Below are 19,726 nucleotides of genomic sequence, written 5' to 3' on the forward strand. Positions count from 1 at the left end.
TTTGGGGCTCAAACTCACAAACTGTGAGATCATGGCCTGAGCCGAAATCGAGAGTTGGATGCTTAACTGACTGAGCCACCCATGCACCCTTGTAGGTTTTTAAGAGATCTTTTTTTTACCAAACAAAATTAAGACTTAAAATAGTTAAAGAATTATGCATCTCTAAAGGCAAATTGGTAGAATTTTTTTTTTTAGTGTATTTGAGGTTTACCTCCAACAGCAATTAAAATTTTGTCAAGTGTGAGTTTGTAGCAATCTCCTTTTATTTGTTTGACTCCCTAAAATTTTATGGTTAAGAAAATTACTTCTTGGGTAAGGTGAAAATGAACTGGTAAAAAAAATGAAGTATACTGGTTTTTAAAATTTTGATTTCTCCAGTTTCCCCAGAAGAGGGCGCTTGGTGTTCACAGTTTAAAATTTCAGAGTTTTGTTTTTCTTTAATTGTAGATTGGGAGTCCTCCTCTTGATCCTACTGAGCATTTTCTTCCTGAAGAAGAGAAACTTGCTGAACAAGAGAGATCAAAAAGGTGAGTAGATACAGAAATTAGCCCTCACAGGTAATTCTACATAGTATAGATAAGGTGATTATTTCAAAAAGCACAGTATTTTCTTTTGAGACCCTCTGAAGGTAATAAAATGTGGTTTCTGAGATGGATTTAAAAATCTCCATTTACTACTTACTAGATATGTGATCCTGTTCAAATCGGAGGCTCTGTTTTCCTTATCTGTCAAATAGATACAATAGCCATACCCAACTCAAAGGGTTGGTAAGAAGATCAAGGTAAATATATATGAAAGTTCCTTATAAAATGTAAACCATTATGCAAATATTCACTTTTTCTTCATAGATTTGAGAAGGTGTATACTCATAACCTCTATTACTTGGCTCAAGTCTACCAGCATATGGAAATGTTTGAGAAGGCTGCTCATTATTGTCACAGTACCCTAAAACGCCAACTTGAACACAATGCCTACCATCCTATAGAGTGGGCTATTAATGCTGCTACCTTGTCACAATTTTACATCAATAAGGTAAGCTTCTCAAATAGTTATCTAACAAAGTTATTGATAGTGTGTATAAAAATACTACGAGAGAGAGAAAGAGAGAGAGAGAGAGAGTAGTACCTTGAAAATGTCATCTTTTAAAAACAGGTAGCTTTTATTTTATGGTATAAACTGGACAGAAAAAGTCAGCCCAGCTTGCCAGTATAGTAAACTTTTGTAGCTTTCTATTGCATTAATCCTTTTGAATTGTAAAATACTGAGTTTTATCATTGTCTTACATGCTGCTAGCCCTAAAAATTACATGTTACCTAAGACCAATTCTTTTTTGATCTAGCACACTATCAGTTCATTCTAGTGAGATGTTACCTTAAATTGCAGATTTTATCTGATAGATAAAACTTTATTTTTATGCAGCGGTAATCTGGTAACTATGAGGATTTGTCTGAGGAAGTTGACTGTTAAATGTGGGCTTCGATAAAAGCATGTGATGCATTTCAGTTATTCTTTAGAATTAACTCCTCTGTAGTAATTTTTCCATGTTGGAAATATCTCTACTCAGTTCCAGAGTTGTAGCTCTTTATGATACACTTCTTCTGGAGTATCCCACAGGAACAAACTTGAGCTTCATGGTTGTTTATCAGAATTATTCAGAATCATGTTGGTATACTTTTAATTGGTCTGTTTATTCCTTTAGTCCCTAAGAGTTTTAATGCTAAAATACTTTTAAGCCACCTTTCCCAGCCGGATTTTCTGTTAATCCTCAGTAATATATTCAGCAATAGAAATTACTTTTATTTGTATTTCTAATTCACTCTGAACTTTTGGTAAATCTTTGCTTATCAGAGTTCCTTCTTAAATCTCTCTGGTTACCTGCTGCCGTATCCTTACTGGGCCTTTATCCTTTCTAAGCTTTTTGTTAGTGCTGGTTCTGTAAATGCGCCCTATGTTTAAAGTATTGTCCCACAGAATTTCATTCAGAAAAGCTATTAGCAGGCGAGAAAGGGCTATGGTGACTGCAGCATCGCTTCTAGGACTTTGGTCTAAGATCAAGCGTGTAAGTAACGCTATTGCATATATTGGAGCATTCGGTTAAATCTAACTCTCATGAATCCATTTCATTGTGGTCATCATCAAAAGTGTTACCTGGTGCCTCTGCTTGTGGCACCTTTTTTAATAGCTTCCAGAGGCCCCTTCTTTGTTTTGTTTAGCAACTTTAAAGCTACATACTCACTGTGATTTTAATTAAGAAAACTCCATCAATATTAATAGTACTAAGATACCTAGATATTAATTTAAAGCGTAATAAAAAATTTAAAGTTGTTAAGCATTGCTTATGTGGAGCATGCAGTAATTTTCATGAGTACCTCCCCCACCCTGTGCTTTTTTTTTTAAGCCAAAATGTTTTATAAGTTTTTGTTACAACTAGCTGATTTATATTGCAGAGATTTGAACCATTTTTACCAAAAAAAATGCAGTTGTCATTTATATCATTCTCATCTTCATCTGGTTCCAGTGATGAGGTTTTGCTACTTGATGTGTCCATACCTGGCAGGTGCTAAAGTCCCACATTTACCAGCCACCTAGAGGGCACAAAGCACTCGCTGTTCTAGCAGTGGTTGCTTGCAGGAAGGCAATCTGGACAAAGCTGAAGTGATGGGTAAAGGATTGCAGAGGGACAGTTAAAGCTTCTTTATGTAAACTGTAACTTTCTTTGGGTTTTCAAGGTTTAACGCCTTCATTTTGGTCTATAGATGTTGCTGGGCTAATACTGTACGTGGTACCCAGCTATTCGCAAGGTGGCTTCTGATTTGCTATAATAGAGAGATGCCTTTTGTGCTGAGATTTTAAAGTCCTAGCCAACCATTAAAAATCTTCTTAGCAAAATCAGGTATTATTAATATGAACTAGACATTTAATTAATGAGGGTGGCTTCCAACTAAAAGTTGGACTTTAACTTTGTATTTCTGCTGGGTTGGTCCTGTGACTTACATGATAAATGCAAAGTGTTTATATTAACAAGGAGATCTTCTCTAAGTGTTTGAGAACTTTACCATGCCCAGATTTGAATTAGGAAGTCTTCAAGTGTGTTGGTAAAGCAGTTCTATAAAGTTCATCTGTGGAAATCTGTTAACTTCAAAACTTGGTGGGAACCCTCATTCATCACATGTAAATTCCAAAAATTCTAGAAGACAGGAATCTCTTCCTATCAAAACTTACCCTTTTTGCCTTTGAATGGCGGGATGTATGAAGATATCTCTAAGAAAATTAAATCTTCAAGTCCTCTGACAGGGTGTAAATGGTCTACAGTTTATCATGCATGGCATTTTGGCTATGTGGACTGAACCTGAAGGACTGTCTGGAACATTCTAAGTCTAGGATTGTAGCCGCTCCTGTGTTGTACCTACTGGTAACCTGAAAGAGCTAACTTTCCATCAGGAGTTGTTTTGCATCCAGTTTGGATTATTATTAAGAGTTTGGGGGCATTGTTACTTGAATCTTTTAGGTAGCTTTTTAACCAGAGAAAACATGTCATCTACTGTCTTAATGTTCAGCAACCACACAGGGTCTCCTTAGTGGTTTTTACCTGTTTTTATAGCTTTTCCCATACTAGACGACTTTATAGAAGTATTAATTGCAGATACAGCTGTGTGATAATTGCATTTACTCTTGTTTATTTCCTCAACAGCTATGTTTTATGGAAGCCAGGCACTGTTTGTCTGCTGCTAATGTTATTTTTGGTCAAACTGGAAAGATCTCAACAGAAGACAGTAAGTTCATGATGTGCATGTTTTATTATACAACTTTTAAAAAACAGTTTGAAATCATTTTAAATTTTAGAAAATTCAAGAACAGAACAAAGAACTGTCATATACCCTTCTAAATTCACCAATTCTTAGGGGCGCCTGGGTGGCTCAGTCGATTAAGTGTCCGACTTCGGCTCAGGTTGTGATCTCGTGGTCTATGAGTTTGAGCCCCGCGTCGGGCTCTGTGCTGACAGCTCAGAGTCTGGAGCCCATTTTGGATTCTGTGTCTCCCTCTCTCTCTGCCCCTCACCCGCTCGTGGTCTGTCTCTCTTGCTCTCAAAAATAAATAGAACATAAAAAATTTTTTAATTCACCAGTTTTTAATAGTAGCCTCATTTGCAATCACATTTTATTTTTCATTCAGAACCATTTGAGAGAAGGTTGCAAATATTAGGCTCCTTTACTCCTTTAATATTTTAGTGTATATTTCCTAGGAATATTTTCCTACATAATCATAGAACAGGAAATGTAACATTGATACAGTTCTTTTCTCTATAATGCATATTTCTATTTTATTAACTATCCCTGTCATGACTTTCACAGTAATTTTTCTAGTACTAGAGCATCCAGTTCATGATTTCATATTGCATTTAATTGTCACATCTCTTTATTGTCCTTTAAAAAAAATTTTTTTTTAATTTTATTTATTTTGAGGGGCACCTGGGTGGCTCAGTTGGTTAAGCGTCCGACTTCAGGTCAGGTCATGATCTCACAGCTTGTGAGTTCGAGCCCTGCATTGGGCTCTGTGCTGACAGCTCACAGCCTTCAGCCTGCTTTAGATTCTGTGTCTCCCTCTCTGTTCCTCCCCTGCTTGCACTCTCTCTCTCTCTCAAAAATAAATAATAAACATTAAAAAAATTTAATAATAAATTTTATTTATTTTGATAGAGTGTGCATGCATGCACATGCATGTGGGGGAGGAACAGAGAGAGAGGAGAGAGAAAATCCCTAGCAGTCTTCGTGCTATCAGTGCAGAGCCCGACACTGGGCTCAGTTTCACAAACCGTGACATCATGACCTGAGCTGAAATCAAGAGTTAGCCACTTAATCCACTGAGCCTCCCAGGCGCCCCTCTTTACTGTCCTTTAATCTGGAACAGTTCCTCAGCCTTTCTTTCTCTTTCATCACACAGATATTTTTGAAAAATATAAGCCAGTTATTGCACTGGATTTCCATCAGTTGGTGTTTGATGTTTCCTTAGGCTAAGAATCAGAGTACAGGGTCAACTGAATGGCACAATTGGTTAAGTGTCCGACCTCGGCTCAGGTCATGATCTCTCAGTTCATGAGTTCGAACCCCACCATCAGGCTCTCTGCTGTCAGCGCCAAGTCTGCATCGGATCCTCTGTCTTCCTCTCTCTCTGCTCCTTTCCCACTCGTGCGTGTGTGCGTGCATGCTCTCTCTCTTGAAAATGAACATTAAAAAAAAGAATCAGATTATACATTTTTGGTTGGAATACTACATAAGTGATCTATCCAGATGTCTAGTTTTTTAAGTATAGTGTTTTATTTAGTCTTAAAAATCACAGTTAACGTGTATTTGAGCACATCAAAACCACAGTGTGATACTATCTCATAATTGGGAGAATGGCTTTTACGAAAAAGACAAGAAATAACAGGTGTTGGCAAGGATATGGATAAAAGGGAACCCTGTGCACTGTTGATGGGAATGTAAATTGGTGTAGCTACTGTGGAAAACAGTATGGAGTTTCCTCAAAAAATTAAAAATAGAAATAACATATAGTTCAGTAATTCCACTTCTGGGTATTTACCCAAAGAAAAAGAAAACACTAATTTGAAAAGATATATGCACCTCCATGTTTATTGCAGTATTATTTACAATCACCAAGACATGAAAACAACTTAAATGTCCATCGATGGATGAGTGGATAAAGAAAATGTGGTGTAGCAATCCCTATCAAAATAACACCAGCATTCTTCACAGAGCTATAACAAACAATCCTAAAATTTATGTGGAACCAGAAAAGACCCAAATAACCAAAGTGATCCTGAAAAAGAAAACCAAAGCTGGAGGCATCATAGTTCTGGACTTCAAGCTGTAGTACAGACCTGTAATCATCAAGACACTATGGTAGGCACAGAAACAGACACTCAGATCAATGGAACAGTATAGAGAACCCAGGGGCACCTGGGTGACTCAGTCGGTTAAGCGTCCAACTTTGGCTCAGGTTGTGATCTCATGGTTTGTGGGTTCGAGCCCTGCGTTGGGCTCTGTGCTAACAGCTCAGAGCCTGGAGCCTGCTTCAGATTCTGTGTCTCCCTTTCTCTCTGCCCCTTCCCCACTCACACTTTGTCTCTCTCTCTCTCTCTCTCTCTCTCTCTCTCAAAAATAAACATTAAAAAATTTTTTTTTAAGAATAGAGAACCCAGAAATGGACCCACAAACGTATTTGACAAAGCTGGAAAGAATATCCACTGGAAAAAAGACAGTCTCTTCAGCAAATGGTGTTGGGAAAACTGGACAGAGACATGCAGAAGAATGAACCTGGACGACTTTCTTACACCATACCCCAAAATAAACTCAAAATGGACAAAGACCTGAACGTAAGACAAGAAGCTGTCAACATCCTAGAGGAGAAAACAGGCAAAAACCTCTTTGACCTTGGCTGCAGCAACTTCTTAGTTGACATGTCTCCAGAACCAAGGGAAACAAAAGCAAAAATAAACTGTTGGGACCTCAGCAAGATAAAAAGCTTCTGCACAGTGAAGGAAACAATCAGCAAAACTAAAAGGCAGCCGACGGAATGGGAGATCGTTGCAAATGACATATCAGATAAAGGGTTAGTATCTAAAATCTATAAAGAACTTACCAAATGCAACACCCAAAAAACAAATAATCCAGTGAAGAAATGGGCAGGAGCTCCTGGGTACCTCAGTCAGTTAAGCATTTGATTTCAGCTCAGGTCATGATTTCATAGTTCGTGAGTTCAAGCCCCACATCGGGCTCTGTGCTGACAGTCTAGAGCATGGAGCCTTCTTCAGATTCTGTGTCTCCCTCCTTCTGCCCCTCCCCTGCTCACTTTCTGTCTCAAAAATAAATAAACATTAAAAAAAAAAAGGGTGCCTGGGTGGCTCAGTCAGTTGAGCATCCAACTTTGGCTCAGGTCATGATCTCGCAGTATGTGAGTTCAAGCCCCACGTTGGGGTCTGTGCTGACAGCTCAGAGCCTGGAGCCTGCTTCGGATTCTGTCTCCCTCTCTCTCTGCCCCTCCCCCGCTCATGCTCTGTCTCTCTCTCTCTCTCTCTCTCTCTCTCTCTCTGTCAAAAATAAATAAACATTAAAAAAAAATTAAAAAAAAAGAAATGGGCAAAAGACATGAATAGACATTTTTCCAAAGAAGACATCCAGATGGCTGACAGACACGTGAAAGAATGCTCAACATAGCTCATCATCAGAGAAATACAAATCAAAACCACAATGAGATACCACCTCACACCCGTCAGAATGCCTAAAATTAACAACTCAGGCAACAACAGGTATTGGTGAGGATGTGGAAAAAAGGGAACCCTTTTGCACTGCTGGTGGGAATGCAAACTGGTGCAGCCACTCTGGAAAACAGTGTGGAGGTTCCTCAAAAAATTAAAAATAGAACTACTCTACAACACAGCAGTTGAATTACTAGGTATTTATCCGGAGGATACAAAAATGCTGATTAAAAGGGGCACATGCACTCCAATGTTTATAGCAGTACTATCGACAATAGCCAAAATATGGAAAGAGCCCAAATGTCAATTGACTGATGAATGGATAAAGAAGATGTGGTATATACGTTCAGTGGAATATTACGTGGCAATCAGAAAGAATGAAATCTTGCCATTTACAACAGCATGGACAGTGTATTATGCTAAGCTAAGTAAGTCAGGGAAAGACAAATATCATATGATTTCACTCATATGTGGAGTTTAAGAAACAAAACAGATAAACATAGGGGAAGAGAAGCAAAAATAATACAAAAACAGAGGGAGACAAACCATAAGAGACTCTTAAATACAGAGAATAAACCAAGGGTTGCCGGCAGGGTGATGGGTGGGGGAAGGGCTAAAGGGGTGAGGGGCATTAAGGAAAACATCGGTTGGGATGAGCACTGGGTGTTACATGTACGTGATGAATCACTAAATTCTGTCCCTGGAGATAATTGAATGAATGAATGAAGTGTGATGTATATATACAGTAGATTATTATTCAGGAAAAGAAGGAGAAAAAAAATCCTGTTTAGTGGAAGGTATAAACTTCCAATTATGATTAAGTCATGGGATGGTAATGTACAGCATGGTGACTATAGCTAATATTGTATTGAGTATTGGAAAGTTGCTAAGAGGGTATATCTTTTTTTTTTTTTAAGTTTATTTATTTATTTTGAGAGATAGCAGTAGCAGGGGAGGGGCAGAGAGAGAGGGAGAATCCCAAGCAGGCCCACGTTGTCAGCAGGGACCCTAATGCGGAGCTCAAACCCACGATGTGTGGCCCAAACTCACAAACCATGAGATCGTGACATGAGCCAAAATCAAGAGTTGGATGCTTAATGGGCTGAGCCACCAAGGCGCCCCTTATAATAAGACTTTAAAGATATACCTCTTGGTGTGCCAAGAGTTCAAGCCCTATGTCAGGCTCGGAGCTGACAGTGCAGGGCCTGCTTGGGATTCTCTCTCTCCCTCTCTCTTTCTCTCTGCCTGCCCCTCCACCGCTTGCGCTCTCTCTCTCTCTTTCAAAATAAATTAAAAAATAAACATTAAAAAAAATGTCTCATTACAAGAAAAAGTGAACTGTGTATGGTGATAAGTATTAACCAGACTTACTGTAATGATCATTTCACAGTACATACAAACATCAAATCTTTGTGTGTATAACACTATAGTTGATCCTTGAATAATGTGGAGTGTCAGGGTGCCTATCTCCTGTGTAGTTAAAAATCCATGTATAACTTTTGACTCCCCAGAACTTAAATCACTAAGAGCTTACTGTTGACCAGATGCCTTACCATAACAATTAACACATATTTTGTATATGTATTATATACTCTAATCTTACAATGAAATAAGCCAGAGTAAAGAAACTGTTAAGAAAACTATAAGAAAGAGAAAATACATTTACAGTACTGTACTAAAAAAATTCATGTATAAATAGGACTGTGCAGTTCAAACCTGTGTTGTTCAAGGCTCAACTAAAATGTCATATGTCAGTTGTACCTCAATTAAAAAAAATTCGTACTTTTTATTATTATAAAATCAGTAACATACTTACACAGGGCCCCTGAGCACATTTTACTAAATTTTCAACCGGGTAATTTTTGCTTCCAAACCTTAACGAAGTCAAGTACCCAGATCTACAAGCTATTTCTGAAAAAGAAAGAAAAAGGACTTCATATCTAAGTACAAGTTCCAAAGTGTAGTCAGTCCTCATTATTTATCGATTCCAAACTCACAAATTCACCTGTTGCTACAATTAACTTGTAACCCCAAACACAGTACTTGGGGCACTTTTGTGGTCATTTGCAGACATTTGAGTCACCTGAGATGCACATTCCCAGCTGATGTTGAACAAGGCAACACTCTGCCTTCTTGTTTCAATTCTCATACAGTAAAGAAATGTCCTTTTTGTGGTTTATTTAGTACCCCATTTTTCACATTTTTGTGTGTTTTTTTTTTTTTTTTTTTTTGTTGGCGACTTCACTGTTTAAAATGGCCTCCGGGGCGCCTGGGTGGCGCAGTCGGTTAAGCGTCCGACTTCAGCCAGGTCACGATCTCACGGTCCGTGAGTTCGAGCCCCGCGTCAGGCTCTGGGCTGATGGCTCGGAGCCTGGAGCCTGTTTCCGATTCTGTGTCTCCCTCTCTCTCTGCCCCTCCCCCGTTCATGCTCTGTCTCTCTCTGTCCCAAAAATAAATAAATGTTGAAAAAAAAAAATTTTAAATGGCCTCCAAATGGAGTGTTAAAGTGCTTTCCAGTGTCTGTAAGCACATGAAGGCTGTGATGGACCTTATGGAGAAATGACAGTGTTAGCACAAGTTGTAGTGCTGTTGGTTATGAGTTCAATGTTAATGAGTCAACAATATATATTAAATAAGGAATCTTTAAACAGAAACACAGTCAAAATAATCAGTTAATAAAAATGTGACCAGAAGCTCAAAGGAATCTAACCGTGTATTTTCCTGAGGAGCAATGTTTTAGCATTTGCTAATTCAGTGTTCACGGTGACTTCTTGGAACACGACTACCACAGATAATGAGAATCGACTGTACGTTGTTTCCTTAGTTTTACTGGTGGAGACAAAAACTACTTTTTCTGCTGAAACAAATGTTCATCTGAAGGAGATAATCAAACCATCAGTGACTTGTTTCAGTGCCATGTTTCTGTGTTGCACGGGATGTAGTGACTTGATTCTCTCCTTGATGCTGGATACTGGGTTCTCTGTACTTGGTGTTGGTGGCACACTGTGTTAATGGGAAAAGGTGGACTACAGAGGAAAGTACACAGATTCATAGTAATATTGCATTAAATCTAATATGGTGGTGGAAAATGTTGCTTCACGTTACAAAGGATGTTACAAACTCTGACCCAGTAAATTCTCCTTTTAGGAATCTGTCCTAAGGAAATAATCCAAAATTCAGACAGACTTATGCACAGAGATCTTTCTGTTTAGACTTGCTTGTTATAGAAGAATTGGAAACAATGCATGCCCAGAAGTAAAAGAATGGTTATATAAAGTAGGGAGCATCTCTTTAATTTTATATAATGCTGTACTTGAAAATGTTAGAGTTGATAAGATATGGGTAAAATGTTAGTGGTATGATATATAAGGAAAAAGCTGTATTCAAAATGGAATATACATTGTGACCTTAGTTTTTGCCTACAGATAATACATAAGAAAAAATTGGAAAGAAATATACAAAAATAATAGCAGAGATTATTCCTACTTCCTCTGGTAGTAGGAATTTTGGGTGGGTTCCCCCCCTCCTCTCCCTCCCTGTTGCTTCAGTGAGAATCTGTTCCTCTTAAATTCAGGAAGAAGTGGTGTAAAAAGAATGTCATACACAATGCAAATTACGATTGTGACCATTAACTTAGATAAATCATGTTATGTGATTTTAGCTACTGAAGCTGAAGGAGATGTGCCAGAGCTTTATCATCAAAGAAAAGGAGAAATAGCAAGATGCTGGATCAAATATTGTTTGACTCTCCTGCAGAATGCCCAGCTTTCCATGCAGGTAATGCCTTTTCTTTCTAAAATAAGCAGGATGTAAGTAAAAGCCTAAACTGGGAATTATGCCCATTGGGCTCATTGCATGTTTATTATGCAAAACATGCAGAATGCTCTCAAATATTTCTAGCTCTCCCATCTCTGCCTTTTAGAATCTTAGTGTTCAAGGTCCATCTCAAATACCACTTCTTCCTTAGAGACTCTTCTTTGGATAGAATATAAATTTCTTGAGAGGTGGGGACTGCATCATATTCATATTATCATTATCTCCAGGCATTATAGGTTCTCAATAAATTAATTGTTCAGTGAGTAATTCTTCATATTGTACAGATATCATTTCTCTCCTTTAAACTCCATAGAACTTTCATTGCCTTTCATAAATCACTTAGATTTTGCTTTGTATTAGCTCTGTTCATATTCGTATCTTATTCCTTCACCTCTTTTTAGACTATAAGCAATTTGAGGGTAGGAAACAATTCTTACTAACCTTTATACACTTTATACAGTATATAAGTATATTTATATTATTTTTAGAAAAATATATATCTGGAAACAGCCCTGCCAGTTTATAGCTGTATGTGTGTGGCAATTTGCTTAAACTCTCTTTGTCTCAATATTATCACAAAGAAGATGGAAATAATAATAGTACTTACTTAGGGCGCCTGGGTGGCTCAGTCGGTTAAGCATCCAACTTTGGCTCAGGTCTTGATCTCATGGTTTGTGAGTTCGAGCCCCATATCGGGCTCTGTGCTGACAGCTCAGAGCCTGGAGCCTGCTTCCGATTCTGTGTCTCCCTTTCTCCCTGCCCCTCCCCTGCTTGTGCTCTGTCTCTCTCAAAAATAAATAAACATTAAAAAATTTTTTAAAATAATAGTACTTAATATTGTTATCAGGGTTAAATTAATATATATGCAAAGGGCTCAGAAAAGTGCCCTAGACATACTAAGTCCTCAATAAATGTTAATGGTTATCATCATCATTACTAATCCATACTGAATCCTAGTTTCTAATCACTAAGGAGAAAAATAAATCATTTGGTTGCAATATACTAAGTGTAGATACATAGAAGACTTTCCTGGAGGAGTAATGCTTTTTTTTTTTTTTTTTTTTTTTGCATGCATGCATGCATGCATGCATTAAAATACAATAAGTTTTACTAGCACTAATATAGAACCTATTAAACCAGTAGATGAAATGAAACTAAACAAACAAATCACAAAACCCCAGAAGGATATGTCGTGCAAAGATTAGAGCATTTTAGAGGTAGAGGGTAAAGATGAGGCATATTTGGGAAAGAAAGGAAGTGGGGAGAACTGGGAGTCTTTCGTCTAGAGAAGTTGGAGCCAGGAAGAGCTGTCGGCTTTCTTCTGCTCAGAAAGTGGTCTAAAAAACATGTAAATAAACAAGCAGCCTGAAAGCAAGTGAGTAAATACAATTTTGGAGACATAGGGCTTGGGTTTGAAATAATTGTGTGAGGTAAAATACACTGTAATTTAACTCATACCCTTCATTTAGTTGATATTTTCCAGACTGGACACTAGAACTTATCATCTGCTTACTTTAAACTCAAATAGTTGCCAGCTATTGAATTACTCAGATTTTCCTTAATCTGACTGTTAGTTTCATTTCATCCTTCGATCATCTTTTTACCTGAAAAGTGTTCTTCAATCCAAGCTTAAGACCTACACAAATTTATTTATGCCAGCTCTATGCTAGTCATTGTCCTGTGATGAAGAAGAATAGACCCGGCTTTTTACTTCACGTAAAAGTGCAACTTTGATAAGTCCACAGAGGAGAGACCCATGATGGAAGACATAATAGGAGGAAGTAACATTTGAAGCAAGCTCTGGGAATGAGTAGAAATTAGTTAGACTGGAGAAAAGAAGGCACAGCATTCCAACCAGCCGAAACAGCATGTTCTGTGGCACAGGGAGTGTGAATTAGACAGGATGGAACAAAGGCCTGTGAGTCTGGAGTGGAGTGAGAGAGCAGGTGATATAAGACAGAGGCAGAAAGGAGCTGGAATGAGCAGGGCCTTCGAGGAATGAAGACTTAAAGGGTTTGGGGACAATCATTTAGGTAGCAGAATGGAGAATAAATTGGGAAGCAACAGTGGAGGAGGGTGATTAGTTAGAAGACCACTGGAACAGTCTAGGTGAGATGTGAAGGGAGCTTGATCTAGGGTGGTGGCAGAAGAGAAAGAAGAAAGAATGGATTCCAGAGGTATTTAGGAAGCAAAATGTAAAGGACTTGGTGATAGATTGAATGTGAAGGATAAAGGGGAGAGCAGAGGGACATCTCAAGGAGGATTCCTAGGTTGTTGGCTGTCCGTGTTCATGGAGGCTTCTTCACTAAAACAACACTAGGACAGGAAACTGCTGAAGAAGAATAGAGTTCCATTGTGGACATCCCGTGGACGCAGAACCTCTGAGTGTTCTTACAGGAGAGGTCATACAGGGAGCTGTAGTCATGGGTCTGGAGCTTGAGAAGAGGTGTGGGCTGTAGCTATACCTTTATAGCTATACATCCTCCCATGGATGGCAGTTGCAGCCATGGGTGTGAACAGAGTCACCTGTAGAGCAGCGCTGTCCAATAGAAATAGAATACCAGCCATGTATGTAATTTTCAAAAAATTTTTTGGTTTATTTATTTATTTTGAGAGAGTAGGGGAGGGGCAGAGAGAATCCTGAACAAGTTCTGTGCCCTCAGCACAGAGCATGATGCAAAGCTCAAACTCACAGACTGTGAGTTTAAGACCTGAGCTGAAACCAGGAGTTGGACACTTAACCAACTGAGCCACCCAGGCACCCCTGTAATTTTCAATTTTCTAATAGCCACGTTATAAAAGAAAAAAAGGTGAATTAATTTTATATTCTTTAAGCCCAGAATATAAAAAAATTGTTATTTCTATAAGTCATCAGTATTAAAGAGATTTAAAATTATTTTTGTATTAAGTTTTAGAAATTGGGTGTATATTTTATACATACAGCCCACATCTCAGTTTGAACTTCCCACATTTCCAATGCCCAGTAGTCATCCAGATGTGGCCAATGGCTACTGTTCTGAACAGTGCAGATCTAGGGACAATGTTGAGTGGAAGGAACAAAGGGCTTGGGGGTTGAGCACAGAGGGATCTGATGTTCATGTTCAGTTTTATTGAGGAGGATGAGCTTAGTCTATTTTTTTTTAATTTTTTTTTTTAATTTTTTTTGTTAACGTTTATTTATTTTTGAGACAGAGAGCATGAACGGGGGAGGGTCAGAGAGAGAGGGAGACACAGAATCGGAAGCAGGCTCCAGGCTCTGAGCCATCAGCCCAGAGCCGGACGCGGGGCTCGAACTCACGGAACGTGAGATCGTGACCTGAGCTGAAGTCGGACGCTTAACCGACTGAGCCACCCAGGCGCCCCAAGCTTAGTCTATTTTTTAAACCATTTTACTTTTTTTTTTCCCCTGAGAAGTAGGGGAGATAACTTTAACTATGATGGTAGATTAAACTGTATCTTCACTTTAGTGTCTTTGAGACCTAGAACGTTTCTCTGCATTTCACTAAATACCTTCTAGCATAAATATCATATCATTAATCTTAATGGTGTCTCTGTGAAATATTAAAAAAATTTTTTTAATGTTTATTTTTGAGAGAGAGAGTGTGTGTGAGCAAAGGAGGGCAGGGAGAGAGGGAGACACAGAATCTGAAGCAGGCTACAGGCTCTGAGCTGTCAGCACAGAGCCCAACACGGGGCTCGAACTCATGAACTGGGAGATCATGACCCGAACTGAAGTCAGAGGCTTAACCGACTGAGCCACCCAGGCACACCTCTGTGAAACATTTTAGGATGTAGATTATAGTCTTACATATGTATAATGTTTCAGAGTCTCTAAAGTTCTTTCATATGCATTTGTCTTACCTGAAGAAGAAACTATAAATGAGTTTTAGTTCTCCAAAGAGGAAAGTCATATATAAGCAGCTTAATTTATTTAAATAATTTTTCCTATTTCTTACATTTTTTTAAAATGTTTATTTGTTTTGAGAGACAGTGCGAGCAGGGGTGGGGCAGGGAGAGAGGGAGACACAGAATTCAAAGCAGTTTCCAGGCTCTGAGCTGTCAGCACAAGGCCTGATGTGGGGCTCGAACTCATGAACTGCAAGATCATGACCTGGGCCAAAGTCGGACGCTCAATGGACTGACTGAGTCACCTAGGCGCCCCCTCTTACATTTTTTTAAATTTACCACTTTAACCATTTTTTAAAGTTTATTAATTTATCTTGAGAGAGACAGAATGAGTGGGGGAGGGGTAGAGAGAGAGAATCCCAAGCAGGCTCCATGCTGCCAACGCAGAGCCTGATGAGGTGCTCAAACTCAGGAAACTGTGAGATCATGACTTGAGCCGAAACCAAGGGTTGGACCCTCAACCTACTGAGCAACCCCAGCGCCCCTGTTTCTTACATTTTTAATACAAGTGAAATATAATTAGAAGAAAGTTTTAAAAGGTATTTAAGATTATAGTACTTCCTGGGGTGCGTGGGTGGGTCAGTTGGTTAAGGATCCAACTCTTGATTTCAGCCTAGGTTTTGATCTCACAGTTTGTGAGTTCAAGCCCCGACTCAGGCTCTGTGTCGCAGGGCAGAACCTGCTTGGAGGAGTTCTCTCTCTCCTATCTCTCTGTCCTGCCCCCTGCTTGCATGCTAGCATGCATGCGTGCACGCTCTCTCTCTCAAAATAAATAAACATTAAAAAAAAAAAGATTATAGTATCTCTTTAACTCCAGCTGGAAGAGGGCTTTCTTTTCTTTACTCTTAAGTTTGCCATATTATTTGAGAGCAGGAGATCAGTGTCCTACCTAACCATAATTTATGTTTTTGTTTCAGGACAACATAGGAGAGCTTGATCTTGATAAACAGTCTGAACTTAGAGCTTTGAGGAAAAAGGAACTAGATGAGGAAGAAAGCGTGAGGAAAAAAGCCGTGCAGTTTGGAACCGGTGAGCTGTGTGATGCCATCTCTGCGGTGGAAGAGAAAGTGAGCTATTTGAGACCTTTAGATTTTGAAGAAGCCAGAGAACTTTTCTTATTGGGTCAACACTATGTCTTTGAGGCAAAAGAGTTCTTTCAGATTGATGGTTATGTCACTGATCATATTGAAGTTGTCCAAGACCACAGTGCTCTGTTTAAGGTGCTTGCATTCTTTGAGACCGATATGGAGAGACGGTGCAAGATGCATAAACGTAGAATAGCCATGTTAGAGCCCCTCATTGTAGACCTGAATCCACAGTATTACCTGTTGGTCAACAGACAGATTCAGTTTGAGATTGCACATGCTTACTATGATATGATGGATTTGAAGGTTGCCATTGCTGACAAGCTGAGGGATCCTGATTCACACATTGTGAAAAAAATAAATAATCTTAATAAGTCAGCACTGAAGTACTACCAGCTCTTTTTAGACTCCCTGAGAGACCCAAACAAAGTATTTCCTGAGCATATAGGGGAAGATGTTCTTCGCCCTGCCATGTTAGCTAAGTTTCGAGTTGCCCGTCTCTATGGCAAAATCATCACTGCAGATCCCAAGAAAGAGCTAGAAAATTTGGCAACATCATTGGAACATTACAAATTTATTGTCGATTATTGTGAAAAGCACCCTGAGGCTGCCCAGGAGATAGAAGTTGAGCTAGAACTTAGTAAAGAGATGGTGAGTCTTCTTCCAACAAAAATGGAGAGATTCAGAACCAAGATGGCCCTGACTTAATAATCCTTGTTTTTAATGAAAGAAAATGTGCAATATTAAAGAGAGTTTCTCCCTTAGTCCAACAGGCTCAATTCCATTGTGAAGTTTACCTTTATAGCCAGGTGAGTGTAGTTTGAACTTGAGATAACAGACCAATTGAGTTTTTGCTAGGACCTTAATCAACATAAAGATAATAATTTATCCCTAATTATGTAAATTGCCTTGTTAAGGTGATGTGTGATTGGTATGTTAGATTGCTTATTTCCTATTTAAGTAGAAACCTTTCTGACTCAGTTTTCTAAAGGTAGGTTCTTTGTTGGCTAGTACTTGATAGCTTTATTAAGAAGAAAAATTCTGTAGTTATATACCGGTAGACAAGCCTGTTAATTGAAAAGTAACTTCCTGTAGTTATTCTTCCCCAAATATTTACTTTCCTAATTTCCAGAGAAATCTTTCATTTTCTGAAAACATCAAAAAACTAAGTTATGTTGTAAAGTACTGTAAAGTAGTCGTCTCATTTATAGAGGGAAAAGGCCTTGCTGGAAAATAATAAATTGACTTGTTTCACTAATAAAAGCTTCCATTTACTCTTTTGTTTTCTTACAAGAATTAGTTTTATTTTTGATACTTCAAAGGTATTCCTTTATTTGAAGCCAAAGAATGATATTTCTTTGGCATCATTGCACAGTTAGAAAACACTAAAATCTCATCCATTGAAGAATATTTGAGATCCTGTCTGTGCCAGAAAAATCTTATTGGTTGAGTTTCTTATCAGAGAATTTTGGTAAGTTTATAAACTTTTAAGCACTATTAAACAAAGGATATGTACTGCAAAATAACGTTGATAATATATGTTAGTCATTTCAAGAAATGCAGAATTGAAATGGAGTCCCTATCCAGCATAAAAATCAAGATCAGTTGTAAGATTTGATACAGAGGATAGCTCTGAATTTGCCTCAGAAAGCCTAGGATTCAGTCAACTCTAAGATTCTATAACATTTATGTATGTGTGATAAACACCTTGCTTTTCCTCTGAGATCAATTTGTCAGGAGAAAAAATCTGAGTATAAAAGCAATGTGTAACTCACTCAATATTTAATATTCATTATTAAATGTTTACTGTGGATCAGGTACTGTTATCACTTTTCTAAGCATAAAGGATACAGTGATGAACAAGATAAAGAAGGTCCTGCTCTCATGGAGCAAGCAAACAAATAAGCGAAATGATTTCAGGTCGTGAGTGCTGCTAAGGAAGGAACCAGAGTGATGTGGTAAACATTTAATGAGAAGGGGTGCCTACTTTAGCTATAGAGATCTGGAAAGGCCTCTGAAAATGTAGAAGGTGACATTGAGAACTAAATGGGGAAAAAAGGCAGTAAAGATTCTTTGGTAGAGTATTCCAGAGAGTGCTAGGCCCTCAGGCTGGAACAAATTTAGGAAAGGATTTGGGAAAGGCCACTGTGGCTAGAACAGATGGGGGTTGTGGAGTGAGGTGGAGTGGGGCAGGAGGAGAGAGTCCAAATAGAGACGGTTTTGTAGAGGAGAAGTTTGAATTTTATTGTAGGTACAGTAGAAAACCTTTGTAGAATTTTTAAAGGAGCATGGCATGATCTGATTGGCATATGTAAGAAACCACTCCAGGCTGCTGGCTGGGGAGGGAATAGACTGGAGGAGTAGGGGAAGACACCAGAGAGGTAAGAGGGAGACAAGCTAGATTCTGTTAAGATTAATCTGAGTGGTTTGGACTAGGGTGATAAAGTAGGAATGGAGAGAAGTGGATAAATTCGTTATGTACTTTGGAAATAGAATCACATGACATGCTAAAGGATTAAATGTAGGTCATGAGGGGAAAAGAAGAATCAAGAACCATATTAAGTTGAAGTGTGCAGGAGAAGCATGTTTTTAGGAGGGAATGGGGAGTTAGAATTAAAGAGTTCTGCTTAGGTCATGTGGAGTTTAGGATGTGAAGATGCTTGAAATAAAATGATTTCTGATAATATTCCTTAATTAGACTTGAAAGTGAAGAGGATCCAGATGGGAGGGAGGGTTCCTGGGGGTAGTGACAATGAGTCTGCATCTCAACTACTCTGAGTTCTTCAACTCTCTTGTGAGAACTGGTTCTAGAACAGATCCCTCTGTTATAAGCCTCTCTTGATCTAGCCATTTTGCTACCAACCTTATTCAACTTTGTAACTTCATTTATCTAGTCATTCATTATTTGTTTAACAAATGCTGAGGTCTTTCTGTGCACTAGTCATTGTTTTAAGCTCTGAAAGACACAGCCCCTTCAACCTTGATCATTCTTTTTCTTCGCAACTGTGTTTTTCAGCTTGAGTTCAAAAGATAAAACTCAGGGCGCCTGGGTGGCTCAGGTCATGATCTTGCAGTTCATGGGTTGGAACCCTGCACTGATCTCTGTGCTGACAGCTCAGAGCCTGGAGCCTGCTTCAGATTCTGTCTGTCTGTCTGTCTCTCTCTCTCTCTCAAAAATAAACATTAAAAAATTTTTTTTTAAATAAAATTCAGTTTTAACAGGCACTGGTTAAAACCAGTCTTTATCCTACTAGCCATCAACATACTCTACTATTTGTCATTTGCTGTCTGCAATGACTGTTCATATTTTAAAACTGCGTCCTTAGGTATCAGCAGAAAAGCTAACTGGCTGTTTTGTGATGCTGCATTCTATACGCATGGCCTCCTCTACAAACTGCTTTTCCTGAGCCTGGCTTCCCAAGGACAGCTGTTCATTATTCTAGGCTAATTTTACAAAATCTTACATGAAATACTTATAACCCAGAATCCTTAGCAGTGTTGGCAGCATGATAGAATTTGGGCTAGAGGCAGTGACCTATCAAAGCCATAGATTTATTTCAAATAACCTTTTATTCCTCTTTTCCTCATCCCTAAAACCAATTACTGGGGGCAAAGACTACATGCTGAATAAAAAAATTGTAGGGTTTGGGTGCCTGGGTGGCTG

General features: G+C 38.6%; 1 protein-coding gene across 1 annotated transcript in view; it reads left to right on the top strand.

Annotated features, from left to right (window-relative positions):
- KIFBP (kinesin family binding protein) overlaps positions 1-17,336 on the top strand; it is a 35,090-nt gene extending 17,754 nt beyond the window's left edge. Inside the window, exons 3-7 of the mRNA XM_040485227.1 lie at positions 448-527; positions 849-1,032; positions 3,692-3,773; positions 10,917-11,032; positions 15,895-17,336. Coding sequence (XP_040341161.1) covers positions 448-527; positions 849-1,032; positions 3,692-3,773; positions 10,917-11,032; positions 15,895-16,770 — 1,338 coding nt within the window. The 3' untranslated portion in view covers positions 16,771-17,336. The remainder of the gene's footprint in view (positions 1-447; positions 528-848; positions 1,033-3,691; positions 3,774-10,916; positions 11,033-15,894) is intronic.
- The last annotated feature ends 2,390 nt before the right edge of the window (positions 17,337-19,726 follow it).

The sequence above is a fragment of the Herpailurus yagouaroundi genome, unplaced genomic scaffold (genome assembly GCF_014898765.1).
Source record: "Herpailurus yagouaroundi ecotype Mexico unplaced genomic scaffold, PumYag 163, whole genome shotgun sequence".
NCBI lineage: Eukaryota > Metazoa > Chordata > Mammalia > Carnivora > Felidae > Herpailurus > Herpailurus yagouaroundi.